Here is a 23,485-nt window from a genome sequence, read left to right on the forward strand (position 1 = left end):
CCTAGAGATGAGAAGCTGTTTTTAGTGACACTGTCAGGGAGTGGGGTGGAGGTGGGACACTATTCATATTAACCATAAAAAATACTTATCCCACTGAAAAAAATGAAACTACTAGAGAATAATTTCCAGGCTCCACAGAAATGGTTGTGTGAAAGTCCACATTAGTCCTGTGATGGTTAATTTTATGTGTCAACCTGACTGGATTAAGGGGGTGTGTCTGAACATTTGGTCAAACTGTATTCTGGGTGTTTCTATGAGGATGTTTCTGAATGAGATTAACATTTGAACCCATTTGAATTAGCAGACTGAGTAAAGCAAATAACCCTCTCTAATGTGAGTGGGCCTCATCCAATCAATTGAAGACCTGAATAGAACAAAAAGGCTGAGTAAGAGGGAACTTTGCCTGCTTGACTGATTGAGCTGTCCTTGGGCTAGAAATTATACCATGGACCTGCCTCTCCTGGTTCTCAGGCTTTCAGACCCAGACTCTGTGACTACACAACCAGCTCTCCTGGGTCTCCAGCTTGTTTACTACAGATCCTGGGTCTTCTCAGCCTACATAATCACATGAACTAATTCCTTATGATAAATCTCTTTCTGTCTCTCTCTCTCTCAAGAAGATGGATAGAAGAATTTCAAGGAAGTCACAACTTTTCTGAGCATCACATTCCAGGGCCCAGCACTATGTAGCACTTGGGACCTTTCTCCATCTGCCACAGGGTCCTCTTTTTGCCATTCTCAACTCCTAAAAGCCATTGACAAGGATGTTCTCCTTGGCCAAACTTTCATCAGGCTCCTTTGAGCCCTCTTTTGCATGAGGTCTCTCCTTGGCCCCCATCTTTGTCTGAGTGTAGTTGTAGCAAAGAATCTTGCTAAGTCAGTTTATAGATCATCCTTCTTACCACTGATATCCAATCAAGCTCTTTTCCTCTATCCTTTATCTAATCAAGTTGCTCTTCCTCTTCCCTCCCCTTGATACCTAACCATGTTTCTCTTAGCAATTTTATATCCACTTCCCCACCCTGGTCTTTGTCCATAAATCCTCACGTGGTCCTCTTGTATTTGAGTTCAATCTTTCCCCTCCATTGCAATAGCCTCTATCCCTTATTACAATAGTCTTGAAAAAAGTCTTTCTTGCCATTTTTAACAAGTGTCTGGTGGAATTTTTATTTCATTTTATACCACAATGCAATGACAGCTCCAGTAAATAAAAATTACAGGGGACAGATTTAACCTAGATTCTTAGACATTTCTTCAATTTGAGTCAAAGTGTGATTTAGATTCTTCTTCCTTTTTTTTTTAAGTCTTAACATGAACCATGTAACAGTTAGCTAGCCATGTTTTAAAGCTACAAGCTGCTGTCAAGAATTGGTCTGTATGTAGGGAATACAAACTAATTTTATAGCTAATCAAATAGATATAAACCTATTGATGAAATCCTCTTTAATGGGATCCAAAGACCAATATTATAAGTTTAAGAATTATGCTGTTTTTAAATGATGTTTTATTTTCTGAATTATCCAGGCTGTGGGTTCTTCCCATTCATTCAAATGTAGTGAGATATGGGAGGAGTCATGGACTAGAGTGAGGGAAAATCAGTCATGATATCAACCCTGTCACTCACTGTTTTATCTCAGACAAGCCACCTTTCTTTTTTGTGCTTTAGGCAGGTGGTATAGATTTGTAGCTCAGAGCTGGACGTCTAGACCTAGAACTGAGTTAACCTCATCTTCAACAATTATTAGTTGTGTGACCCTGGGCAAGTCACTTAACTTCTCTGTTTCAATGTGTTTTTCTTCTGTTCATCTCTTAGGATTGTTGGCAAGGTTAAGTCAGATAATAAATATAAAGCTCTTAGTACAATAGCTGGAAAAGTCTCAATAAGTATTATGGATATATGAAAGAAATGTTGGGTTAGATGATCTTGAAGCCTCCATGTTCTAAATTTTTATAAATTTCATAAGTTATACAGGAGTTTAAAGCAGGCTACAGGTTTCCATTCAGTCAGGGGTGGAGCTGAGAATATGTAATGAAAAATGAATATAAATTTCCTTTCAGTCAGTAACCTTGAATAACCATAGATTCAATAGGTTGAGGATAAGGACTTAATTGTTATTCATTCCTTGTGTTTTTAGATGTAGCTCAGTACCTGCCGCTTGATATGTATTTAGTATTTCCTGGGGTGGGGCACTGAATAGAGTACAGATGTACAGCAGTTAATAAGTTTCCAGGTCAGACATTCTGCCTTTGACTCCTGGCCCTTCCACTTATTTGTTTGTATGAATGGCAGCTCAGTTATCTTTGTCAAGCCTCAGTTATCTCACGTGTCAAATGGGGATTGTTATAAGATTTACTTGATGCAGATGTGAAGCACATGGCCTAGTATCTGTCTCCTAGTAACTGTTCAATAAAATAGCCATATATGATGTAAATTTGATATTGAGGATCGGGCATACAGCTAAATATCCTTTTCTACATGTACCAGAAATAGTGTAACAGTTAATACCCAGTGGCTTGTCTCCTTGGTATTCATCTCTGAGCTTGGTGTTTATGCTAGAACTATCACATTAGTTGGAACCTTAGCCCTGTCTTCTAATTCTGAAAGCCAAAAATCAGACATTTAATTCCCTAGATGAAGACAGGCTGAAGGTCTTCAGAAACAATTATTATGCATGGCCATCCTTAGCAGCCTGGGTACCTTGTGGTTTTGCTGACTGCCCTATCATAATATTGATTAATCTTTCATATAACACAGAAACAGTCTTTAATACATATTTGTGCCTTCATTATTAATGAAATCTTAGCAGTTGGTGATGACATTTTGGGCAGGTTGTTTATCTGGCGGAAATGTCTTCAAAAAAAACACCTGACACATTTCTTGGTGTAGAGCTCCTTTAAATCATCTTACATTTGAATGCTGCCAAAGAGAGTAAGTTTCTAAAAAGTGTAAACAAAATGAAATGGTTTTAAAAAATATATATCTTCATGAAACAAATGTTCCCATTCCTGTGTATCATTTTCCCACTCTCATTACAGCACTTCCTAGGTGCCAGACACTGTCCTAAGAGTGTTACAAATCATATATTAACTTATTTAATCCTTATGTCACCACTCTGATATAGATACTGTCATTATGTCCATTTTACAGATGGGGAAACTGGGCCACAGAGAGATTAGGTAACCTGCCCAAGCTCACACAACTAACCATCTTACAGCCAGGATTTGAACGCAGGCATCTGGCTCCAGTACTCAGGCTCTTGACTTCTGTGTTTGCTCTCCCATCTGTATTAGTGATTTAGTGGGAAGTCAATGAAGAGGTAATATTTGGGGATGACATTAAACTGAGAAGCTTTTTCAGTGATGTTGATGAAATAGAGTCCCATGTAGAATCAGTGTAGTGAAATGGGGGGACTCAGACATTGGAGTCAGATAGTTCTGGGTTCATACTCACTGTACTGCTTACTAGTTGTGTGTCCTTAGTCCCAACATTTTGCCCCCTCTGGTAGTGTTCTACCTCCCACCCTTGGTGGGGCGGGGACCTCATGGTGATTGGAGTGTACTGCTGGGCCCCCTAACTTTGGGTTTGGCCATGTGACTTGCTTGCCATGAGAAGCACATACTCCAGGTGGCCACTGGGTCCCCATCAGTGCCCCAGCCTCAGTTGGAGTGGAGCCAGCCCAGCTACCCTGCAGATATATGAGTGAGGTGTAAGTACTTACTGTTGTATGTCTCACTCAGACTTTGTGCTTGCTTGTCTATTTTCCCAAGCGTAAAATGAGGCTAAGTCTTATTTTCTCAACCATAAAGGGGGAATAATAGCAATACCTTCCTCTTAGTGAAGCTGTGAGAACTTAGTGAGCTAAGAGTACAAATGAATGTTATGAAGTAAAACATTTCAGTTTCTATTGTTAAAGAATTGGTAATCAAGTTAGGATCAGTATTAAAATTTTCATTGTTTACAGAGGGAAGCATGAAATTATGATATTCCTTCTGTTGATATAATATTTAAATAAGCAAGGTTTACCCAAGCCTTATTAAGACATATTTTCAAAATATTTTTTTACTAACGAAACATTCTTATCATGCAATAACGTGGGCTTCGTCACATAAAAGTAATTTCATGTTTTTAAAATTAATGAAGTACTTTTCTTTTTGAATTTTTTTTTTTTTTAACCAGCTCAGTCTAACCATTCTAGCCTACTAAATTCACGGTATATATATTTTTTCACAGTGTATATATTTCATGGGCAATAGTATAATTTGAGTATATGCAACAATTTCTAGGCTGTGTTAGGTTAGTTAAAACTTTCAAATGTTGACATTACCTAGAAAATATTTCCAAAGTATAACATATATGTATATCTAATGTAGAGTTTAAATGTGATGTAATGATTTAAAGGGATGAAAAAAAGGGAGGGAATAGATTGTTTAGATGAACTGAACCTTCACTTGGCTTGCATAAACCTGGACAAGCTTAAGCTTCCTTACAATGTTTATATAGTACCTTTCCACGTATTTAAAAAATGAACTCTCCAGCCAGGTAGAGAGAATGTGGAAATTTTGCATCTTTTCACAATGAACCCTGTGGGATATTTAAAAACAGGTGTATAGGGGAGAAAAGTAGATCTGTTGCTATTTTCTGTGCTAATGTTAATGGACAGCATCCAAGGGTAATTCTTCCACTCTAGGTTAATTATAAAATGCTGATGAGGCTTTCATGTCATAATTAGTATGCTCTAGCTTATTTTATCTCTTACCTCTTTGGTCAAAATCTGGTCCATTGACTTTTTTTCAATGAGTTAACTGCAGCTTTAAGTGCCCTGTAATTATAACTGTGCTATTGGGGATTTAATCTACAAACAAATCACATATATTCCAGCAAGATGGCAGATTGCCAGCATATTGATAGCTAGTCATGTGCTGATAAGCCAACTCTCTGATGGGCAGTGTTTACCAATTTCTATGGTGTAAATATTTCCACTGAGGCTGATTTCAAGCTACCAATCATTTGACAACAGCCTCTCAAAATTCCTAAATATGTAATAATAAACTTTTGCAAGCCAGTCCAAGCCAGCACACCACTAAACAGTTAGTTCTTATACATACTGGACTATTATGTAGAATAAAGATGCTTTTTAATTATCCTGCAGTGTCTTCATTCAAACTACAACACATACATTAAGAGAGTGTCTTTATGTAAGACTGTTAAGGGCCTTTTAGAATATGATTATAATAATTTAAGTCATAGACTACTTTGAGGTGCTAATCAAAGCTATCAACCTTCTCTATAAGAAAAAAAAAGTACACACTAAGAATTATGAATACGATTTCAAGGGATTCTTCTACCTCTGAAACTTGTCCATGGGTCTCAGATGAATAATCTCTGCTATCTCTTTGGGCCAAACTAATTTGGCAAGCAACATTGTGAATTTCATTGCTTCAGTTCACTAAGTTTGTGAATGACTAGAGAGCTCAAAAGTCACCATTTCATTTCAGAAAAGTAAAATTACCAATACTTTATTAATCATGTTTACTATCTGGCCTCTTCTGTCATTATTCTAAAATTCAGCCATCACAGGGAATTTACGAGGAGATGATGTGGTCCATTACTGAGTTCAATTGAGTAACGTTGAACAATTTAGTTTTAGTTTCTCCCTTTATTCTACTAATTTTGTGTGAACTATTATATAAGCTAACTCTAGGACTTGCGATATTTCAATCTTCATTTTTAAATACAAGCTTCCTATATGTACATATGTGCATGTGTATGTATGTCTATATAGACAAAATTAACACTTTTTTCTCCCTTTTCTAGTGCTAGGCTTAATTAAACCTATTGCCCTCTGACTTGGTCAAACACCTTTTTTACATAGTCCCATAGTACTTGTATTTGTATTTTGTGGCACACTTCACAATTAGATTTAAACAATTAATTTTGTAATGATTTTCAAAAATAATCATTTCTTCTATTATACATATAATTTAAAGGCCAGGTGATGCCATATGCACATTACCTAATGGGTTCTGAAAATTTGTTGAATGAAAGAATTAATGATAATTTTTTGGATATAAATGTTTAAGAGAAAAAAGATAAGGAGAAAAAAAGAGACCAAAGTTTTAATGAAGCAACCAAATTACTAGCTTCAGTTTTAGTGTTGTTTCATTTTCTATCCATCCAGCTACAACAGCAATATTTTTAGCCCTGGTCATTTGGAGTTGATGTTGACAAGAATAATCATACTAGACCTTCAATAGGCAAGAAGGAAACTCATTTCTCCTCCACTTTTGAGGTTTTTGTTTTGTTGAGTGTTTTCAACTTAATTCTTAAATGACCAGAGAATTTCTGCTCACCAACATAAACCATCACTAAGAACTCAGATTCATTAAAGTTGGCTTATAATTAGCTAAGAGATTTAAGAAATATATTGAATCACTTTGAAGATGACTGTTCAGTTAGGAAATGATGTCAGAGACCAATATTCTCATTTCTTAGTAGAATGGTTCTTTCAACTTGGGGAAAATTCAGAGACTAAAAGCTAGAGCTTGCATGTTTCAGCATCAGTAAAGCCTGGGGCTGAGAAGAGCCTTCTCACGTGGCTGGCACAGAAGGCATGCCGTTATAATCATGACTGATTAAATGGCCAGCTGAAGGTCAGATGACCCTGTCAGAAACCGAATCTTAGTCTTTCAGCTCTTTAACATGGTTTCATTTGGAGCTGTTTATTTGGCTCAGTACGTTGGAATGTGGGACAACTCATCACATATTTATTGAACATCTACCATTGTGATCGATATATTGTCAGGATTCCAGTAACAGCAGAAAGGAACACAGGCTACTTCATGCCTTTGACAAATTTACATTCTGGTAAAGCAAGAATATAAATCATGGAAATACAGAGCAGTGTGAAGAAAGAGCTTAAGAGACATAAACTGATAGAAAAGTCAGATACCCCTTCTATTTGAATAAATCAAGCATGGTTTCATGGAAGAGGTACCACTTTGAGCTGGACATTGAAGAGTGGGTAGGATCTCATCAGATGGAGAATGGAAATATAGAAGGCATTCTGTAAACAAATATATGCAGCTGGGGAAACTGGGGTGTGTTTTCATAAGAGCAAGTAATTCAATTTGAGTAGAAATATATAGTATTTGTGATGATACAATGGAAGGTGAGTCTGGAAGGTAGATTTTACCCATATTATATGAGTGACAGAGTTATAGAGGTAATGAAAGATTGAGTAGGGGGCAATCATGGATTTGAGACCAGTAGTTACCATTTGACTTGTCTCTGTTCTGAGACAGTAGACGTACCTCTGTCTACTTATGGTGTAAGTTATTAGAAATCCAAGTCTAGACCAAATTATGAAACAACTAAGTTTATGTTTGGTATGGTTTGATTCTTTGGACCTTCCACCATAGCCTTCTCCCTCTCCCCATTCTTCTCTAAGTGGAACTTGTATCTAATTCCATCCCTGGTGAGGAATGTCTGATAATGACTTGGGGATTGGAAGAGTGGGAATAATAGTGCTGAGGAGCATTCCTGTGTTATCAAGAGGACTCTTAAAGTCAAAGACTTCAGGACTCCAAAAAATCACATTATAATGGTGCAATATGAGGCAGTAGGGTAAATAGCTTGCTATGGAAGAACTGGCATGGACCCCTCAAATCATATAAACAGCTTCTCCATGTCTCCCTCTGTGTCTCACAGGAACCACTGGTTGTAAGAAAGACAGCCTGATTCAGAGTGTGAATAACAGGACAAACCATTCCCAATAGTGGAAATGACTCAAAGTATAGGTGCCATGCTTTGCTAGTCATGTTCTTTTCATGAATTAATAAAGGGGTATGAAGCAGTTAAGATAGTGGAAAGCTAACTAAAAATCAGGAGGTTCTGGATTTTAGATCTAGATTTAAGTAGCAATTTTCACATTTGTTAAAAAAAAAACTAAAATTGGATATATAAGTACTAAGGGTCATTTTACCTCCTTAATATCATATAGGAAGGCATAAATTATGGGATGTCCCTCCCTCTAGTGTGGAGCCATAGAGGAATGTCAACTCTTTGCGAGTTCCTTTCTTAGTGCCTGTCCAGTACAGAGGGCTGTGGGGAAATGAGAGCTGCAGATGGACAGCTGACAGGGGAAATGGGGACCCACATCTTCAGTCAGCTCCACAAGGTGACATTCTGTCAGGAATATGTTCTGCTGCACAGATGGCCCCTGTGGGTGGTTCTGGGAGTGCCGCTGTTTGCAGGAAAGAGTGATCACATTCCGGAATGCTGCTCGGAAGCGGCGAGAGAGTAGGTTGTAGATAATGGGGTTGACAGCTGAGCTCAGGTAGAAGAAGACACCTGGAATGCAGGGGATTAAGAGACATGCCAAGGAGAAATTGAGGGAGAGGTATGACAGGGAGAAGCATAAATATTTAACAAAGGTCTTGAATCCCTTTGATTGCCTCATTTGGAAGTGATAATATATATAAGACTCTAATTGGGAATACAAAATGCTCTGAACAGATCTACCACCTGTGTACTTAGAATCAAACCCAGAAAGATTAAAGAGTCTTGGAAAAATTGAGGCTGGCATGGGATCTCTCTGAGATGTTTGGCAACTTCCTTTGATCCCCACTTGTTTAATTAAAGAACATGTTCCCATAGCATTAACGAGAGATGCTTAAGTATCAGAGGAAAGAGAGATTTTTTTTTTAACTCATTGGAGTTTTGCTTAAATCTATAATTTGAAACTGCAAGTAATGGAGGAATAGTAAATCAGTCAAGGCATAGTCTCTGCTGAGACTCCTTAAAATGCTAAATATCTCTTCAAAGAAGTATTCCCCAATGTCCTTTCCCTACCTAGCCTTTCCCCTTGATGGCTCTTCCCACCTTATTTCCAACCTTATTGAATATTTGTATTTTTCCATTTGTTTTCTCCACCAAATGTCTTGCACACTGCCATTTTCTTCTTTGGTATACACTTTTCCTTTCTTACCATATCCTATTCTATTTTCTCGAGGCCCAAGGGGAGCCTAAGGTTGCGAATCAGAGGACTTAGTTTCTGATCTTGGCCTTTGCTTATTCTGTGACCCTGGACAGAACTGGCACTTCAATTTCTTTTTCTCTGTAAAATGGGACTGATAATACCTTTTTAACTCACCTCCCTGGATTATTGTGAGGATAAAATTGAGATACAGAAGGGCTGAGAATAAGAATACAAAACAAGTGATAGGTGCTGTCCTCAACGCATTCATTGTTGTCCTCATTTATATAGTTTAGGACATTCAGAGTGCCATATGCCCTGTGGCCAGAATTGGGCAGGGAGGAGTGTAGGAGGGGAATATTTCTATAGACTGTTAATTTGTTCAATAAAGGAATACTGATTGAACTCATTGTATGGCTTTGAGGCACATTGGAAGGTAGTGGATTTAGACTTTGTTCTCCAAGGACTTGAAATAGTATTGCAGAACAAGATTTATGCCTAACTTCAGTAATTAACAAAAGGATAATACCAAACAGTATCTGTTAAGAAAAGAGCAAAATATGTGATACCAACAGTCATGCTATGGAAATTCACATAATGGCATAAACACAAGAACTCTAATGGTCATGACAAATTTAATGGGGGTGATTGAACTCTAGCGAGACCATGAAATGGGTAGGAGATATTGGGGAAGAGAGGAGAGAGTGCTGCAAGTAGAAGGCTTAACGTGAACCAGTGTGCTATGGCAGAATGATTATTGTGCAAGAATAATGCAGAATGTGCAGAAATCCCTAATTCACCAGTTTGACAAGCATTCAATACATGGTTTATGAATGAAAATACTATAACTTGAGGGTCAAAAGGCAAGTTGGGGCCATTTCTGGGGTAGCATTTAAGAGGTTTAGACATCATCTGGTTGGCAAGGTGGGGAAGGGAGAAATTACATCTTAACAGGAAAATGTTATTGTAAATGCACAGCTTGGGAATCTTAAAATGGTTGTCTTGATGCCTCTGGAGAAGTGTAGATCAAGCCTTATGTGATCTTGTGTGTTTTCCAATTTTTTTAAAGAATAATTTATTTTATTTTATTTTTAAAAAATTTTTATTAGAGTATAGTTGATTTACAATGTTGTGTTAGTTTCAGGTGTGCAACAAAGTGAATCAGTTATACATATATCCACTCTAGTATTGAGTAGAATTCCCTGTGCTATACAGTAGGTCCTTATTTGTTATCTACTTTATATATAGTAGTGTATATGTTATTTAAACACTCCCATTTTCTCAGACTAACCACAAAGATCAGAGCTATAAACATTTTTGATTTTTTGTCTAGAATAATAAATAGTTTAACATGGAGGAAAGTCCTAATGTCCAGTTATAAACTGTACACAAGCCCTGCTGAGTACAAAAAAGATGGTTGTAGAAAATAGATAATATATATGGTATTCAGTATCCATATGAATGCTGTTGTTTTTGTTCTGTGCACATCTGGAGCTTAACTTGCATAAATTGATCTAATCTTTCTTCCTTAATGATGTCTTTGATAAAGAGCCCATAGAACCATCCAGTGACTAGCAGAGGTAGAGGGATAGAAGTGGTGTGAACTTAAGTCTAATAGTTACACTGACTGAAAAGAAAGACTCAGGTGGCCATTCTTTGCTCTATTTTAGAGGAAAAGAACCCTGAACTTGAAGTTAGGTGAGTCAGGCTTGAACCTTGTTTTTTACCATTTGCCAACTGAGTGTCTTTGGACAAGTCATTTCTTCTTTGTAGAACTGTTTTTTAACCATAAAATGTTGATGATAATATCTACTTTACAAACTTGTGATGGTTGTAGAAGATAGGCTATAGCATTTTACAGCTTAAAAAGTTCTTTAATAGCTATTATTTTATTTGCTTCTTACCATCAGCCTGTGTTGTATATAGAGCAGGCATTCTTGCCACCTTACAGTTGAGGAAACTTTGGCAAGAAGGAATCCATATTCTGCGTATCACTCAGAAGAATATAAATGGTGGTATTGAGAGGCAAATCCAGGTCCTCTGATTTAGTACCCTTTCAACCACTCTCTCTCATATTCTATGGTGTCCTTAACAAGCAGCATTAAAGTAGCCTAAAAGCAGACCTTGATTCCCCATGAATACCCTTTGGCTGGCTTTCATGAGGGCCTAAAACTTGCTGAAGACAATACAGGATTTCAGGGACATGGATGTTTAATAAATAAAAACCAATTAAATCACATGGCCATTGAAAGGAAAACCAAAGGAATCATTCCTTTGACCATTTTCCTGCTGTAATCATCAAGCTTAGAGTTGAGGTCTTTCATAAAGTACTGTCTCAAATAGTAATATGGTGTATTTCTTTTGAACCTGTAACATACCTGATCAATACTTAAATAAAATAAAAATCAAATGTCTTCATTACAGTATGGCAGATCCCCATGATAAATTGGTATATACAGATAGAACCTACTACTCTAAGCAAGATGAAGAAGCTGCAGTTACCTGGACACCTGTGATACACCCAAATGAGCTAAATTTTACCTGATACCACATGGATGAGATTGAACACAACAGCCAGGGATTCAGTCCACTCCTCCACAAAGCTGAAGAAGAGCCGATCAATGTGGAATGGGGCCCAACAGATAGCAAACACTAAGACCAAGACAACTGGAAAAGGATGATGAAGGGGAGAGTAAAAGGCAGTCAAAGCAAGAATAGGTATACAGTGCCCACACTGAATTCATCCATTCCTTCTAGCATTTCCCCTCCATCTTTGTTAAGTTATAATTGCTAAAGGCCAACTAGATCCTAAAGAGACTCTACATAGAATATGTAAATATAAGAATAAACTTTATAGGATTGAGAATCAGTTTTCCATACGGTTGTAAAAGATTTCTTGTGTAATGTAAGTTTCCTTCAGGATATTTAGAATAATGTTGAATGTATCCAAAGTTCTGAAAACATTCTATTGTGGAAAATAAATTATGTTGCAAGTAGACTTGGAATCACATAAACTGGATATATAAGTAAAATGATTGTGTTCAAGCAATTTGGTGTTCTTTAAAGTTATAGATTAATAATGAACTATGAAGTATAATATGACTTTATCTTGTTTTTCTAGAAAAAAATTATAAGTTTCTATGATTTTAATCATTTAAAATTCTGTAAGGCGTCAGAGGAAAGAGAAAGGTCGAACAACCATGAGCATAATACAAGCATCTTTGGATTGGGATGGGGATGTGTCTATTATATTATAAACTGCTAGAGCACAGAATCCCTTCTACTTTCTTTATGTTTGTTTTTACATTTATTTTGAAATGATTACAGATTTACAGGAAGTTACACCTTCCAGTTTCTTATTTTAAGCTCCCAAGACAGAGATTGGTGCTACCACAGTTTCTCTAAGGGGCATTTATTCTCCAGAAAAATAAACGTGTATGTTTATTTCTCTCCTGAAGTTGTAAAATACGTTCCTTTCCTTTACTTTCAAGGCTTGAGATTTACCTCAAAATAATCTAGTAGGGGCTAAAGCAGAGATAGGGATATAGAGGAAACAAGATGAGTTATGAGGTGATAACTTTTAAAGCTGGGTGATGGGTATTTTGGTGTTCATTTTACAATTCTCTGTACTCAAGAGCACATTTGATGTTTCCCATAGTAAATAGTACATATGTTTCCTGTTGGCATTGAAATACTCAGAGTAAGTTGTCTGCCTGCATGATGTGGTTTCAGGAATATCTGGAAGATTCTTCTGAATTTACCTCCCAAGAAAAAGTCCCTAATCTGCTAACTACTGCCTACAATTCCCTCTAGTTAAAAATTTAATTCGTGTTATAATTAAACTCTCTGTCCCCAGAGGCAAATAGTTCACAGTATATCTTATCATTGTGATTTTAGTGTGAGTACACTTCAAGTCCTTTTGTGAGAGATTATGATCAAAGAGAAATGGGGAGAAATATTGAAGACACTAGATTTCTTAGTAGGGAAAGTCAGGTGCTAACAGGGGCTAAAAAATTTCAAGAAGGTGATTAGTAGAGTTGAAAAGACATACAGTGACCTCACAGGTTTTTGTTTTTGTTTTTTTTGGTTCATAAACATCACATAGTTACAGTGAGTGTTTCATATGCATATTAGCCTGGAGGATTTGTTTCTTCCAAATTTCACGTTGTGACTTGGAAAGTATATTATAAACCTCCTTTCTCTAATTGATCGGTATCTCATCAGACCAGTTGGATCATATATTTTTATAACATTCTTTTGGGAGAGTGTGGATCAGTGCCTGGATGTGTTTTAAAATATCTTATCTATATAAAAGAGTGTACCATTTATATAAAATCATACAATGTCATAGGAGGAATGACTACTTAGAAGTATTCTTAGCCAGATGTCCTTATTCTGGAAGTAAAAGATCCCATGGAGTCCAAGCTTGGGTATCAGGGGGTTCAGGATCCCCCTGAAATGGATTGTAAAGCATTTGATGTATGTTCGTTTGTACACTTTCTGAGTGGAGAATTCACTGTTTCCATAATATTTTTAAAGAAACCCATGACACAAAATCGGTTAAGAACTACCTGCTTATTTTAGGGGGGGGAAAGAGATACTTAAAGGCTCTTAGAGTGGATATGGTTTACCAAGCATCGAACAGAGTGTATTACAATGGTTGCGATTTAGTGTGTTATTCTGAGGTTCAAAAACCAAAATAGAACAAAATAGACAGGTCCTAGATGCTTGAGTAAGCCACGGAAGACCAGAACATAACACTACGTTTCAGGAGAATTTTGATCCAGATCCCAGCAACACTTGATCAATACCAAATATAACTCCTTTGCTTTAAGAAACAAGCAAAATACAAAATGGAGGACTCACACAGCATTTTAGTGACTGATTTTCTGGATGGTCTTTGAATATTTGCCGTTACTTCATCTACTTCAAGGGGTTGGTCTTTCTTCAGCTGCAAGAGAAATGTAGAGATATAAAGAAAGGGAAACATTTTTTCCTCCCGTTAAGATCTGAGAAGTGTGACTCTAACACTCATTGTGCAGACAAAAAACTGGACTTAAAGAAATGTAAGAATTTGTTAACATGTAAGAATATGTTTAACAATAAGTTGGAGGTGGAGTTGGATCAAGGTCACCTAACTCAACTGGATAGATGGTTGTGGCCAAGTTACAGGCAACCATTTATCCTATGCATTCTGTAGAACCCTAGTTTTGTAGCATATTAATAGATATTCCATGAAAAATAAGAAATTCTGAAGTTAAAAAATGTTAGATAGGCTTTTTCATTCATCCATTCATTTATTCAATAATAATTAGACATTTATTAGAATGACATCCCTCTGCCATGTGGTGGGTAGGCAGTAGAAAACAAAAACAGGTATTATTTCTGCTTCATGAAGTTTATAGTCTTTATTTTGGGTCTTCTCAGAGCCTTAAAATGCTAACAGACATTACATATTTCCATGGGGGACAATGTATCACCTTTCCTCCACCCCTACCTTGCACATCCCACATCTCCCACCCTCAAAGGGGATAGTGCTTCTTTGACTAAACAATACCCTTCCCAACCCATTTCAGTGGAACACCTGGTACCATCTTGAGAAGCACAATTTGGGAAACTCTGCTTTACAAATATTACCCATAAGGGTATATGTGTTTCTGAGTTTAGATGTTAAAATATACTCCTCTTTGTTGGAAGATATGGTGATCCTTAAAGTAGCATCTGAAAATTTCAAATATTAACATTTCCTGTACATGCAATCTCTCTTGCCCAGTTCAAGTCCCACCTACTCCTGGAAGACTTTTGTGGCTACTGTAGCCCATTGTCCTTCCTCTCCTTTCTCTGAACTCACATACCACTGAAGATCTACATCATTCATCTAGTTGTGAATTTTTTCTCTTTAATTCATATGTTTCTAATTTGTGGGGATAGTCAACCAGATAAAAAAAGCTTTAAGGTCTCATGATAAACTACCATCATATATCTAGAAGATAATATAGTATATATTTGCCGATTGGTTCTCCAGCATTTATTCTCCTCTTCTCTTACCAATGGTGCCCTGATTTTCCTAGTGGATTTACTCCTTCTCCATTTCATAGTTATTAATTTGGGTGGGAATGATCCCATCTCCATATACAGGTTTAGTCCCTAGATAACTTAGCTGCTATCCTTCAGTCACAGTGATTGGATAATTGAGACCAGTGAGATTTCAGATATTTGCTTATACGTTTAGGAATGAAAGTTTCATTTCTCTTTTATTGGAACTACCAGAGGGAGCTTTTTGGTTTTTTCCTCACCATAAGGAATGTGCTTAGAGCCAACAGTGGACTGCTGTGCAGATTTGGAGGTTGAAACCAATACCATAGAAAGAAGAGCAAAGAAACAGAAATAAAGTTAGGTCCTTGCTGACATTGTGTGTCTTACTGGATTAATCTTCCCCAAGAGCCAGCTCTCCCTCTGGATTTTTCAGGTCTATGCTCTCTTTCATATTTTGTTAGATTGAGTTGGAGTTCCCTCATTAGCAATGTAGAAAGTCTTGACAAACTAAGGCCATCAGTGGAAGGAAAATTCAACCTGTTTTATATAGTCTCAGGGTAGATTAGGATCAATTTATTGAATTATAGGGAGACATATTTCAATTCAAGATAGAGAAGAAATTAGTGTGGTTATGTGCAACAGTGGAACAGAATGCTCTAAGACACATTGAGCTTCCTGGGCTAGATGGCATTTTAACAGAATATTTAATTAATTAATTTATTTATTTTTAATAAATTTATTTATTATTTATTTATTTATTTTATTCTTTTTCACTGCATTGGGTCTTCATTGTTGCATGTAGGCTTTCTCTAGTTGTGGCGAGCGGGGGCTACTCTTTGTTGCAGTGCATGGGCTTCTCATTGCGGTGGCTTCTCTTGTTGCCGAGCATGGGCTCTAGGTCCGTGGGCTTCAGTAGTTGTGGCACACGTGCTCAGTGGCTATGGCTCGCGGGCTTAGTTGCTCTACAGCATGTGGAATCTTCCCGGACCAGGGCTCAAACCTGTGTCCCCTGCATTGGCAGGTGGATTCTTAACCACTGCGCCACCAGGGAAGTCCCTACAGAATATTTTAGAGAAGGTATTTAAAATTAAATAAGACTTGGAAGAAAAGATCATTAATAGTTGCCTCCAAAGTTCAACAAATCAATATCCTGTCTCTAACAAACATGTAAGCTCCTAGAAGTCAGGTTGCTTTCAGCATCACACTGCCCTGAAGTATCCACGTGGATGATTAACAAAACTGGCCATCTGTCTCTTGGATATATTGGTGCTCTCTACATATACCTGTGTCTTCAGAAAGTGAGGGATTAAAGTTCTGTGAGATTCGACCCTTCGGAGTCACCTAGAACTTGAAAGAAATAGGGGAAAATATCGTGCAGTTATTAGGAATAAATGGGAGGGAACTAAAGGTGATGTTATTAATATAATAGTAAAACAAAATGATGCAGGTATAGTTCTTAACTCAATGGCTGGCACATGATACTCAGTAAGTTATAGATTGTGATTCTGGGAGTTCCCTGGTTGCCTAGTGGTTAGGATTCTGGGCTTTCACTGCCATGGCCCGAGTTCATTCCCTGGGTGGGGGACTGATATCCTGCAAGCTGCACAGCATGACCAAAAAAAAAAAAAGTTTCATATATTGTGGTTCTGATTATTGTCCTGGGTTTACTTGAAATGTATTTCTATGAAATATTTATTTATAGCTGTAGGCCCACTCATGTGTATTACTGAGTCCCTTCTAGAAATTCTCCTCATGGTACCATTCATCACAAGCTGTACTCGTGCTGATACAAAGAAGCATCCAGATACACTGAGAAGAAAACCACTGGTATTGAAGGTTAGAGCAATGCATCAAACTGCACATCTTCCTAACTCATCTTCAGTTATGTTCTAATGATTTCATACCATTTAAAAATTTTTATCCTTATTACAAGATAGTTATTCCATTATTTGATTCCAGTCCATAATTAAGAACAATGAAAGATTTTTAAGATCTGTTAGTCACTTCTTCGGTGGGTTTAACAATTCTCCCTGGGAATTTCTCCACCCCAGGGAAAAATTTCCTTAAATCAAACAGCAAGCAAATGGTGCACACAATCTTTTTATGAACCGGCTTCTTGTACAGCATGGTTTGCACTGAAAAGAAAAATTATGTGTCTATTAATCATCACTTACATTTCAGCTTCCTTAGGTTACAGTGACACAACTAGCCAACTAGAAGAAGAGTCAGAAACAGAATATTTATGCATATTATACATTGTTCCAACAGAATTTGAAGGGGTTGACATAGTAGAATAGAATCCAAACAGTTTGTCTAGCCAATATTAAATGCTGCTTTATTTCTTGTTGAGTAATTTCATTTCTCTTCAGATGTTTGGTAGAGTAGATATTTATCCATTAATTATTCTCACCCACCCCTAAGCACTTTTAAAGTCAACTTACAAAAATAGGAGAGGAAAATTGTCATCACTCTATAGGAAGTTCAGAACCCTTCCTACCTCACTCCTTTTAGTTATTTTTATGTAAGATAAAAGGTGAAGGGGAGACGTGAGGTTGATTATCATTCAGATTGATATATAATCCTGATCAGTTGTCTATACTGCTTAAAATCATTTTACCAGCTGTTCATTTATATAGATTGTGATTCATTTATGTAGCTTTAGGATTCCAAGATATAATCATAGCTTTTGTGTAAGTATCTCTATAATCGGAACAAAATCTGTTTATTTAAAAAAAATCGGTCCAACCCTGTTTGTCCTGGCTGAATTCTGCTACAATTCATAATCCATCCTCTTCAGCTTTAATGCTGCATGTGGGAGATACAAGGACTAGGTGAGAGCTTCCCAGGTGGGAAGGAACTTGCCCTGGGATTGCCTGTTTCCCAACTCCATTATGTTCGAACCCTGGAGAGCAGCTTGGTGGACACTTGTGTCCTGTAACGATGAAGCAGCTCTGATTGCTCAGCTTTGAACATACATATTGCTCCCCTGCTTCTTCCCTGGTCCTGGGATTACATCAGTCTTGGTTTTCTGCCTTCTGAAGGCAGTGGGGCCCACAGTCAATCATAACTTTAGACTTGCCATGAGAATCACTACTCCTCAGAATTGATTGAATCTCTTCAAAAATCTTTTAGATCAAAAAGGCTTTTTGAGACAATGTTTCCAAGTCTCCCATTTTGAAGGTAGAGAAGCTGAAGTCCAGCAATAAAGGAAATAATTTAGCCTCATTCACTCATTCATTGAACTTACAGTCTAGTTGGAGAGGAGGAAGTTAAGGAACCCACAAATATAGAATTATAAATTGTGATAAATGCAATGGTGGGAAATCACTAAGAATCATGAGCACCTAGAGAGGGACCAGGTAGTTAGGGAATCAGGGAGAGCTTCCTGGAGGAAGTGTGAGTGAAGTATGATTTAAAGGATCAGTGGGAGTTAGAAAGGCAAAAACTATTGCAGTAGTAGACAGAAGGAACATTTCTGGTGAAAATAGAGCAAAAGGTGCAAAGGCCTTGAGACCAATGCCACAGACTAAGGCCTACTTCTGATTCCCAGTCTAGAGGTCTTTAAATTAAATGTTACTATAGAAGTGACATTCTAAGCAGATAGTTCCTTTCCTGGTGTCCTCTGGGTAACACCTCATCCTTCCTGAGAATAGGATGCTGTAAGTTGCACTACATACACAAAGCAAACTAGGGTGGTTTCTAAGCTGTTGTCTGTCACTTAGCTCCTGATACAAGGTAGCTGTAGATTCATGACAACAAAACAAAGTGACACTTAAATTAATTGCTTGGAGGGGGAAATGTGTTTCCTATTCACAGTTAAATATTTCCTCTAAATTGACCCAAGGCAAGCGATTGTTTGCTGTTTGAAGAGATGGTATTGATAAATTTGGGATGGATATTTCTCATAGGGCTTATGATATTTGGAATCATGCAGAAGTCCTTTCCCCCCACAGTTGGATACACAGGGCTTTCTAAAGACATGATGACTGTGAGCTAGTCTGGGTTGACACATGTCTCTGGGAATTATAGTGTCCAGCCCTCCAGGAGACTGGCATAACTCTACCTGATTAGATTTACTCCTGTGTCCAGTCATCTGTTGTACTTAAATTCTATTTTTTCTCCTTAGACATTGCGACTCTGCTTAGGCACAGTATTTATTTGAAAGGACCATCTGTGGAACACTCGTTTCTGACACACACCTTTCTCAGAGATGCACTGAGATGGGAGTATATTAATTATCACATAATACATGGTATCAGAGCCATCTTGGTACATATGATGTGAATGTGATGTCTGCTTTGTTTTCCTTTCATTTATAATTCACATTGCTCCCACTCACAGATTTTCCTTTTCTTTTTTTAAGGAATCACAGACTTTTAGAGCTATCAGGAGCCTTAGATATGATCTGATGTAACCTTTTCATTTTATAAATGTAAAACCTAACTCCAGGAAAGAATTGAGGGGCTTTGCCTAAAGGCAAATTATATGTGAGCTTCAGACCTGGGAGTCTAAGTAGTCTTATGACTATTTCCTACACAACCTACCTCATTAAATGGGTATAAAACTGTCACAGTTAGATTTCATCTCTATGAATTTGGCTGCAGAATATACCAGGAAAGGAATCATATAGACTCACTCCTACCTTCATCAAAAGCAAAACAAAACAACAGTTTCAGACAATTCAGATCCAGGAAAAAAGAAAAAGAAAGGAAAGAAAGAAGAAAGGAAGGAAGGGAGGGAGGGAGAGAGAGAGAAAGAAAGAAAGAAAAGAAAAGAAAAGAAAAGAAAAGAAAAGAAAAGAAAGAAATTGGTTTACCATGAGGAGCACAGGAGAGAAAGCTCTAATTATAAAATGTTGCAAACTAAGTAATAATATTCTATTAATTCCAGCTATCTCTTATTCACACTGTCTTCTAATCTATTTTATGTACTCTGTTTAATTCCTCGTCCCTCAATCTCCACCTGTTCAAAAGAAGTCCAGGTTGATATCGCTCAGGCCATATTTTTGCATTTTAATCTGATATTTCAACCAAAGGATCAAAGCAACCACAAGGAAGGATCTGACTTTAAAACTATATCCGTCTTGGAGTATAAAATAGGCAGGGATAGTTTATTTTATACTCAGACCAAGTTGGTGCAGAGGAAAATTTCAATGCAGGCAAAGCAGGTAAGGGCAGGAAAGAGACAGCAGGGTGTGAAACAGTCTCTCCATGGGCAGCTACCTTGTGCTATTTAAAATGAGGCTCAACCTTAGACCTACTGAATCAGATTTTCCTGGAGGGAAGGACCTGCCCATGGGTACCCATAGAGAGGTTTCCAGGTGATTCGTAGGAACACCTAGGTTTGAGAAGCACAGGTATAGAGGGAAGAACAATGGAAGGTGAGTTAAGGAAACGATTTATAGTTGTGGTTACTCTTTGTCCAATTTGAATCCAGTCCTTTAACTTCTGAGTTTCCCCTCTGAGCTCATCCTATTTTTCTCTATGCTCCCTTCCAATTCTGAACTTCTCCAGTTCTAAATGTTTCTCTGAACTTTGAGTAAGAGAAAAAAGAAGGAATGCTGCCATAACGGTTGCAGCCAGCTTGGATACTCACTTTGAGCCCCATGAGGTAGTAGAGGACACTGATGACCGTCATGGGGAGAATGTAGAAGAGGAAGGAGGTGACCTGGATAATGAAACTGTAGATCCACATGGGCTTAATGATCGTACAGGTGGCAGAGCCCGGGACGAAGGACCCATTGGGGAAGTAGCGGAGCTTGATGCCGTGGATGCTGGTGTTGGGCAGAGAGAAGAGAACAGAGAAGCCCCAGACGATGCCGAGGATTCGGAGGGCCCGCCGCCGGGTGCTCTCCAGCTTGGCGCGGAACGGGTGGAGGATGGCCACGTATTGCTCCACACTGACCGTGGTGATGCTAAGGACGGAGGCGAAGCACACCGTCTCAAAGAGGGCCGTCTTGAAGTAGCAGCCCACGGGCCCAAAAAGGAAGGGGTAGTTGCGCCACATCTCGTAGACTTCCAGGGGCATCCCGAGAAGCAGGACCAGCAGGTCGGAGACAGCCAAGCTGAAGAGGTAGTAATTGGTGGGTGTCTTCAGAGTCTGGTGCCGAAGAATCACCAGGCATACCAGGAGATTGCCAACGACCCCCACCACAAAAATCAGAGTATACACCACAGACACCGGCAGGAAGAGGTGGCTGCGTGGAGGCCCACAGAGCAAAGCTAGGTAGTCATCAGTGTTGTTCAGGTATTTCTTGAATAGATCTTCCAGTTCCTGTTGGTAGATCCAGGAAACATTCTCATGCTTTTCCATCACTGCCGTTAAAATCCAAGACCTGAGCCTCCTCTGGAATGATCCTCTGTCCCAAGCTGAGCCGGAAAGAAAAGAGAAAGCAGGCAGGAAAGCACAGGCTCAGTGAAGGAGGCCGGGAGAGGGCTAGTGTTTCAGCAACGTTGGGCTGCTCAGACCTCAGACCCCCTCTGAAGAGCCCCTGAGACAGAAGCCCCGCCCCTCTGCGGGCTGTGGGCCAATGTGTGTGTCAGACGCTCAGTAAGAGGACAGCTGGGTGGGGCGTGCTAGCTTCCTATGCAGGGAGCAGGAGACGAGGGGGAGACGTTTCTCTGAATTGGCAGGAGCTGGGAAAGCAGAGCTGTCACAGACGGTGACACTAAGTTAAATAAGGTGTGGGCACTTGGAGCTGTGCATTTTGCAAAGTTTTGGGAATCTGGGTGGAAATACAAATTTAGGTCGCAAGGTCATGGGTAGAAGAGTACAAATCTCCATTGATCCTTGTCACCTGTACAGCATAACAAAAATGGGAGATCAATAGATTTCTCAAGTTATCTTGTTCCATTGGCAATTCAGGGCTCCCTGGGGAAAATGTGATCAATATGCCTTTTTGGTTTTGATTGTGTCCACGATAGAATCCAACACCTGCATGTCATCTCGCCCTGCCTGCTGTCTGACACTTCAATCTCTTTAGACAGTACCTTGCTGTTGCAAAAGTCAGTAAGATTTAGAATCAGGGACATCTGTAGAAACGCTGTAAGACTTTGGGAAAGTTACTCCAACTCTCAGAGCCACATTTCCTTATCTGTAAATTGGAGATCCATTCATTCTGTTTTATTCAACAAATACTTCTTGAGGATTTACCGTGTACCAGGTGGTGTTCTAGGCTTTGTAGAAACATCAGTGAACAAGCAAGCAAAGTCTCTGCCTACATGGAACTTTTCTTATAATAGGGAATTGTGAAAATGTACAAGCAAACTAATGAATTAATATAATTTCAGATCATAATTTTTGCTGTAAAGAAAAAAGAAGGATAAGGGACCTACAAACATAAGACTGGAGGCATTCTTTTATCAAGAATGGTCAAAGAAAATTTATCTCAGGAGATGTCATTTGGGCTGAGTTCTGTCAGACGAAAAGTCAATCATCAAAGAGCTGAGGGAAGTGTATTCCCAGCAAAAGTTATAGCAAGTGCAAAGGTCCTGAGGCAGTAACAAGTTTGATGTGTTTCAGAAACATCAAGAGGGCCAGTATAGCTGGAACTTAATGAGTGGACAGGAGAGTATGAGTGTTTAGACTGAAATGACTGGAAGGGACCAGATTATATAAATTTTTCTAGGATTTGATAAAGAGTTTGGATCTTATTCAAAATGCAGGGACTTTGCATCTGATTCAAGCTGCAGAGAAATCTTTGGAGGGTTTTGAGCAGGAGGGTTGCTTCTGGGGCCAATAACTCCCCAGTGTCTCTGGACTGTTTCTGCCCATAGATTGAACAGGCTTCCATATTATGGTGGAAAATAGAAATGCAGCCTGAATTTATCAGCAGAGGTAAGTCTGAGCAAACACAGGGCTACCCTCTGTGGCTGAAATCAGGTGCGCCAAGGGGATGTGATATGGGGGTACCAGTGTCACCTGCGAAAATCTTTCAAATAAAAAAAAAACAGTAGCTAATATTTATTAAGCACTTATTCTTCCTAGGCATATAGCACATGCAGTCTTTACAATAATTCTATGAGGTAGGTTCTTTTTTTATGTCTGCATCATGGGTGAGGAAACAGAGGCACACACTTATGGGGCTTGTTGAAGCTCACATAGTATATCAGTCATTTGGGTTAAGTTATGTTTCAGTAACAAAAATTCCCAAATTTTATTGTATTAAAATAAGCAAAGGTTTATTTCCTGCTTATTCTACCTATCCATTCAGGATTGCCTAGTAGCTTCTGTTATACGTTGTTCTCACACTGGGATGCAGGCTCCAACCTATGCTTCCATAATCCCCAAAGGAAGATGCCCAAAGGGGACCTTGGCTCTTGAATTTTCTGCCTGGAAAAGACAAATATCACAACCAATCACATTTCATAGGCCAAATCAAATTACATGGCCACTCCTAACCCCAAAAAGGATAAGAAGAACAATTTTACCATGTGTTTAGGAAGAGAAGACCAACAGTATTTGGCAAACAGAAT

At 38.4% G+C, this 23,485-nt stretch overlaps 1 protein-coding gene across 1 annotated transcript; it reads right to left on the reverse strand.

Annotated features, from left to right (window-relative positions):
- Positions 1-7,274: 7,274 nt before the first annotated feature.
- NMUR2 (neuromedin U receptor 2) lies at positions 7,275-21,431 on the reverse strand. The gene is made up of 4 exons (XM_036845358.1): positions 20,607-21,431; positions 13,842-13,926; positions 11,517-11,642; positions 7,275-8,350 (listed from the first exon to the last, which is right to left on the reverse strand). The coding sequence occupies exons 1-4, from the start codon at positions 21,321-21,323 to the stop codon at positions 8,055-8,057; spliced, it is 1,224 nt and encodes a 407-aa protein (XP_036701253.1). The 5' UTR covers positions 21,324-21,431; the 3' UTR covers positions 7,275-8,054.
- Positions 21,432-23,485: the final 2,054 nt, after the last annotated feature.

This window comes from Balaenoptera musculus, chromosome 3 (assembly GCF_009873245.2).
Source record: "Balaenoptera musculus isolate JJ_BM4_2016_0621 chromosome 3, mBalMus1.pri.v3, whole genome shotgun sequence".
Lineage (NCBI taxonomy): Eukaryota > Metazoa > Chordata > Mammalia > Artiodactyla > Balaenopteridae > Balaenoptera > Balaenoptera musculus.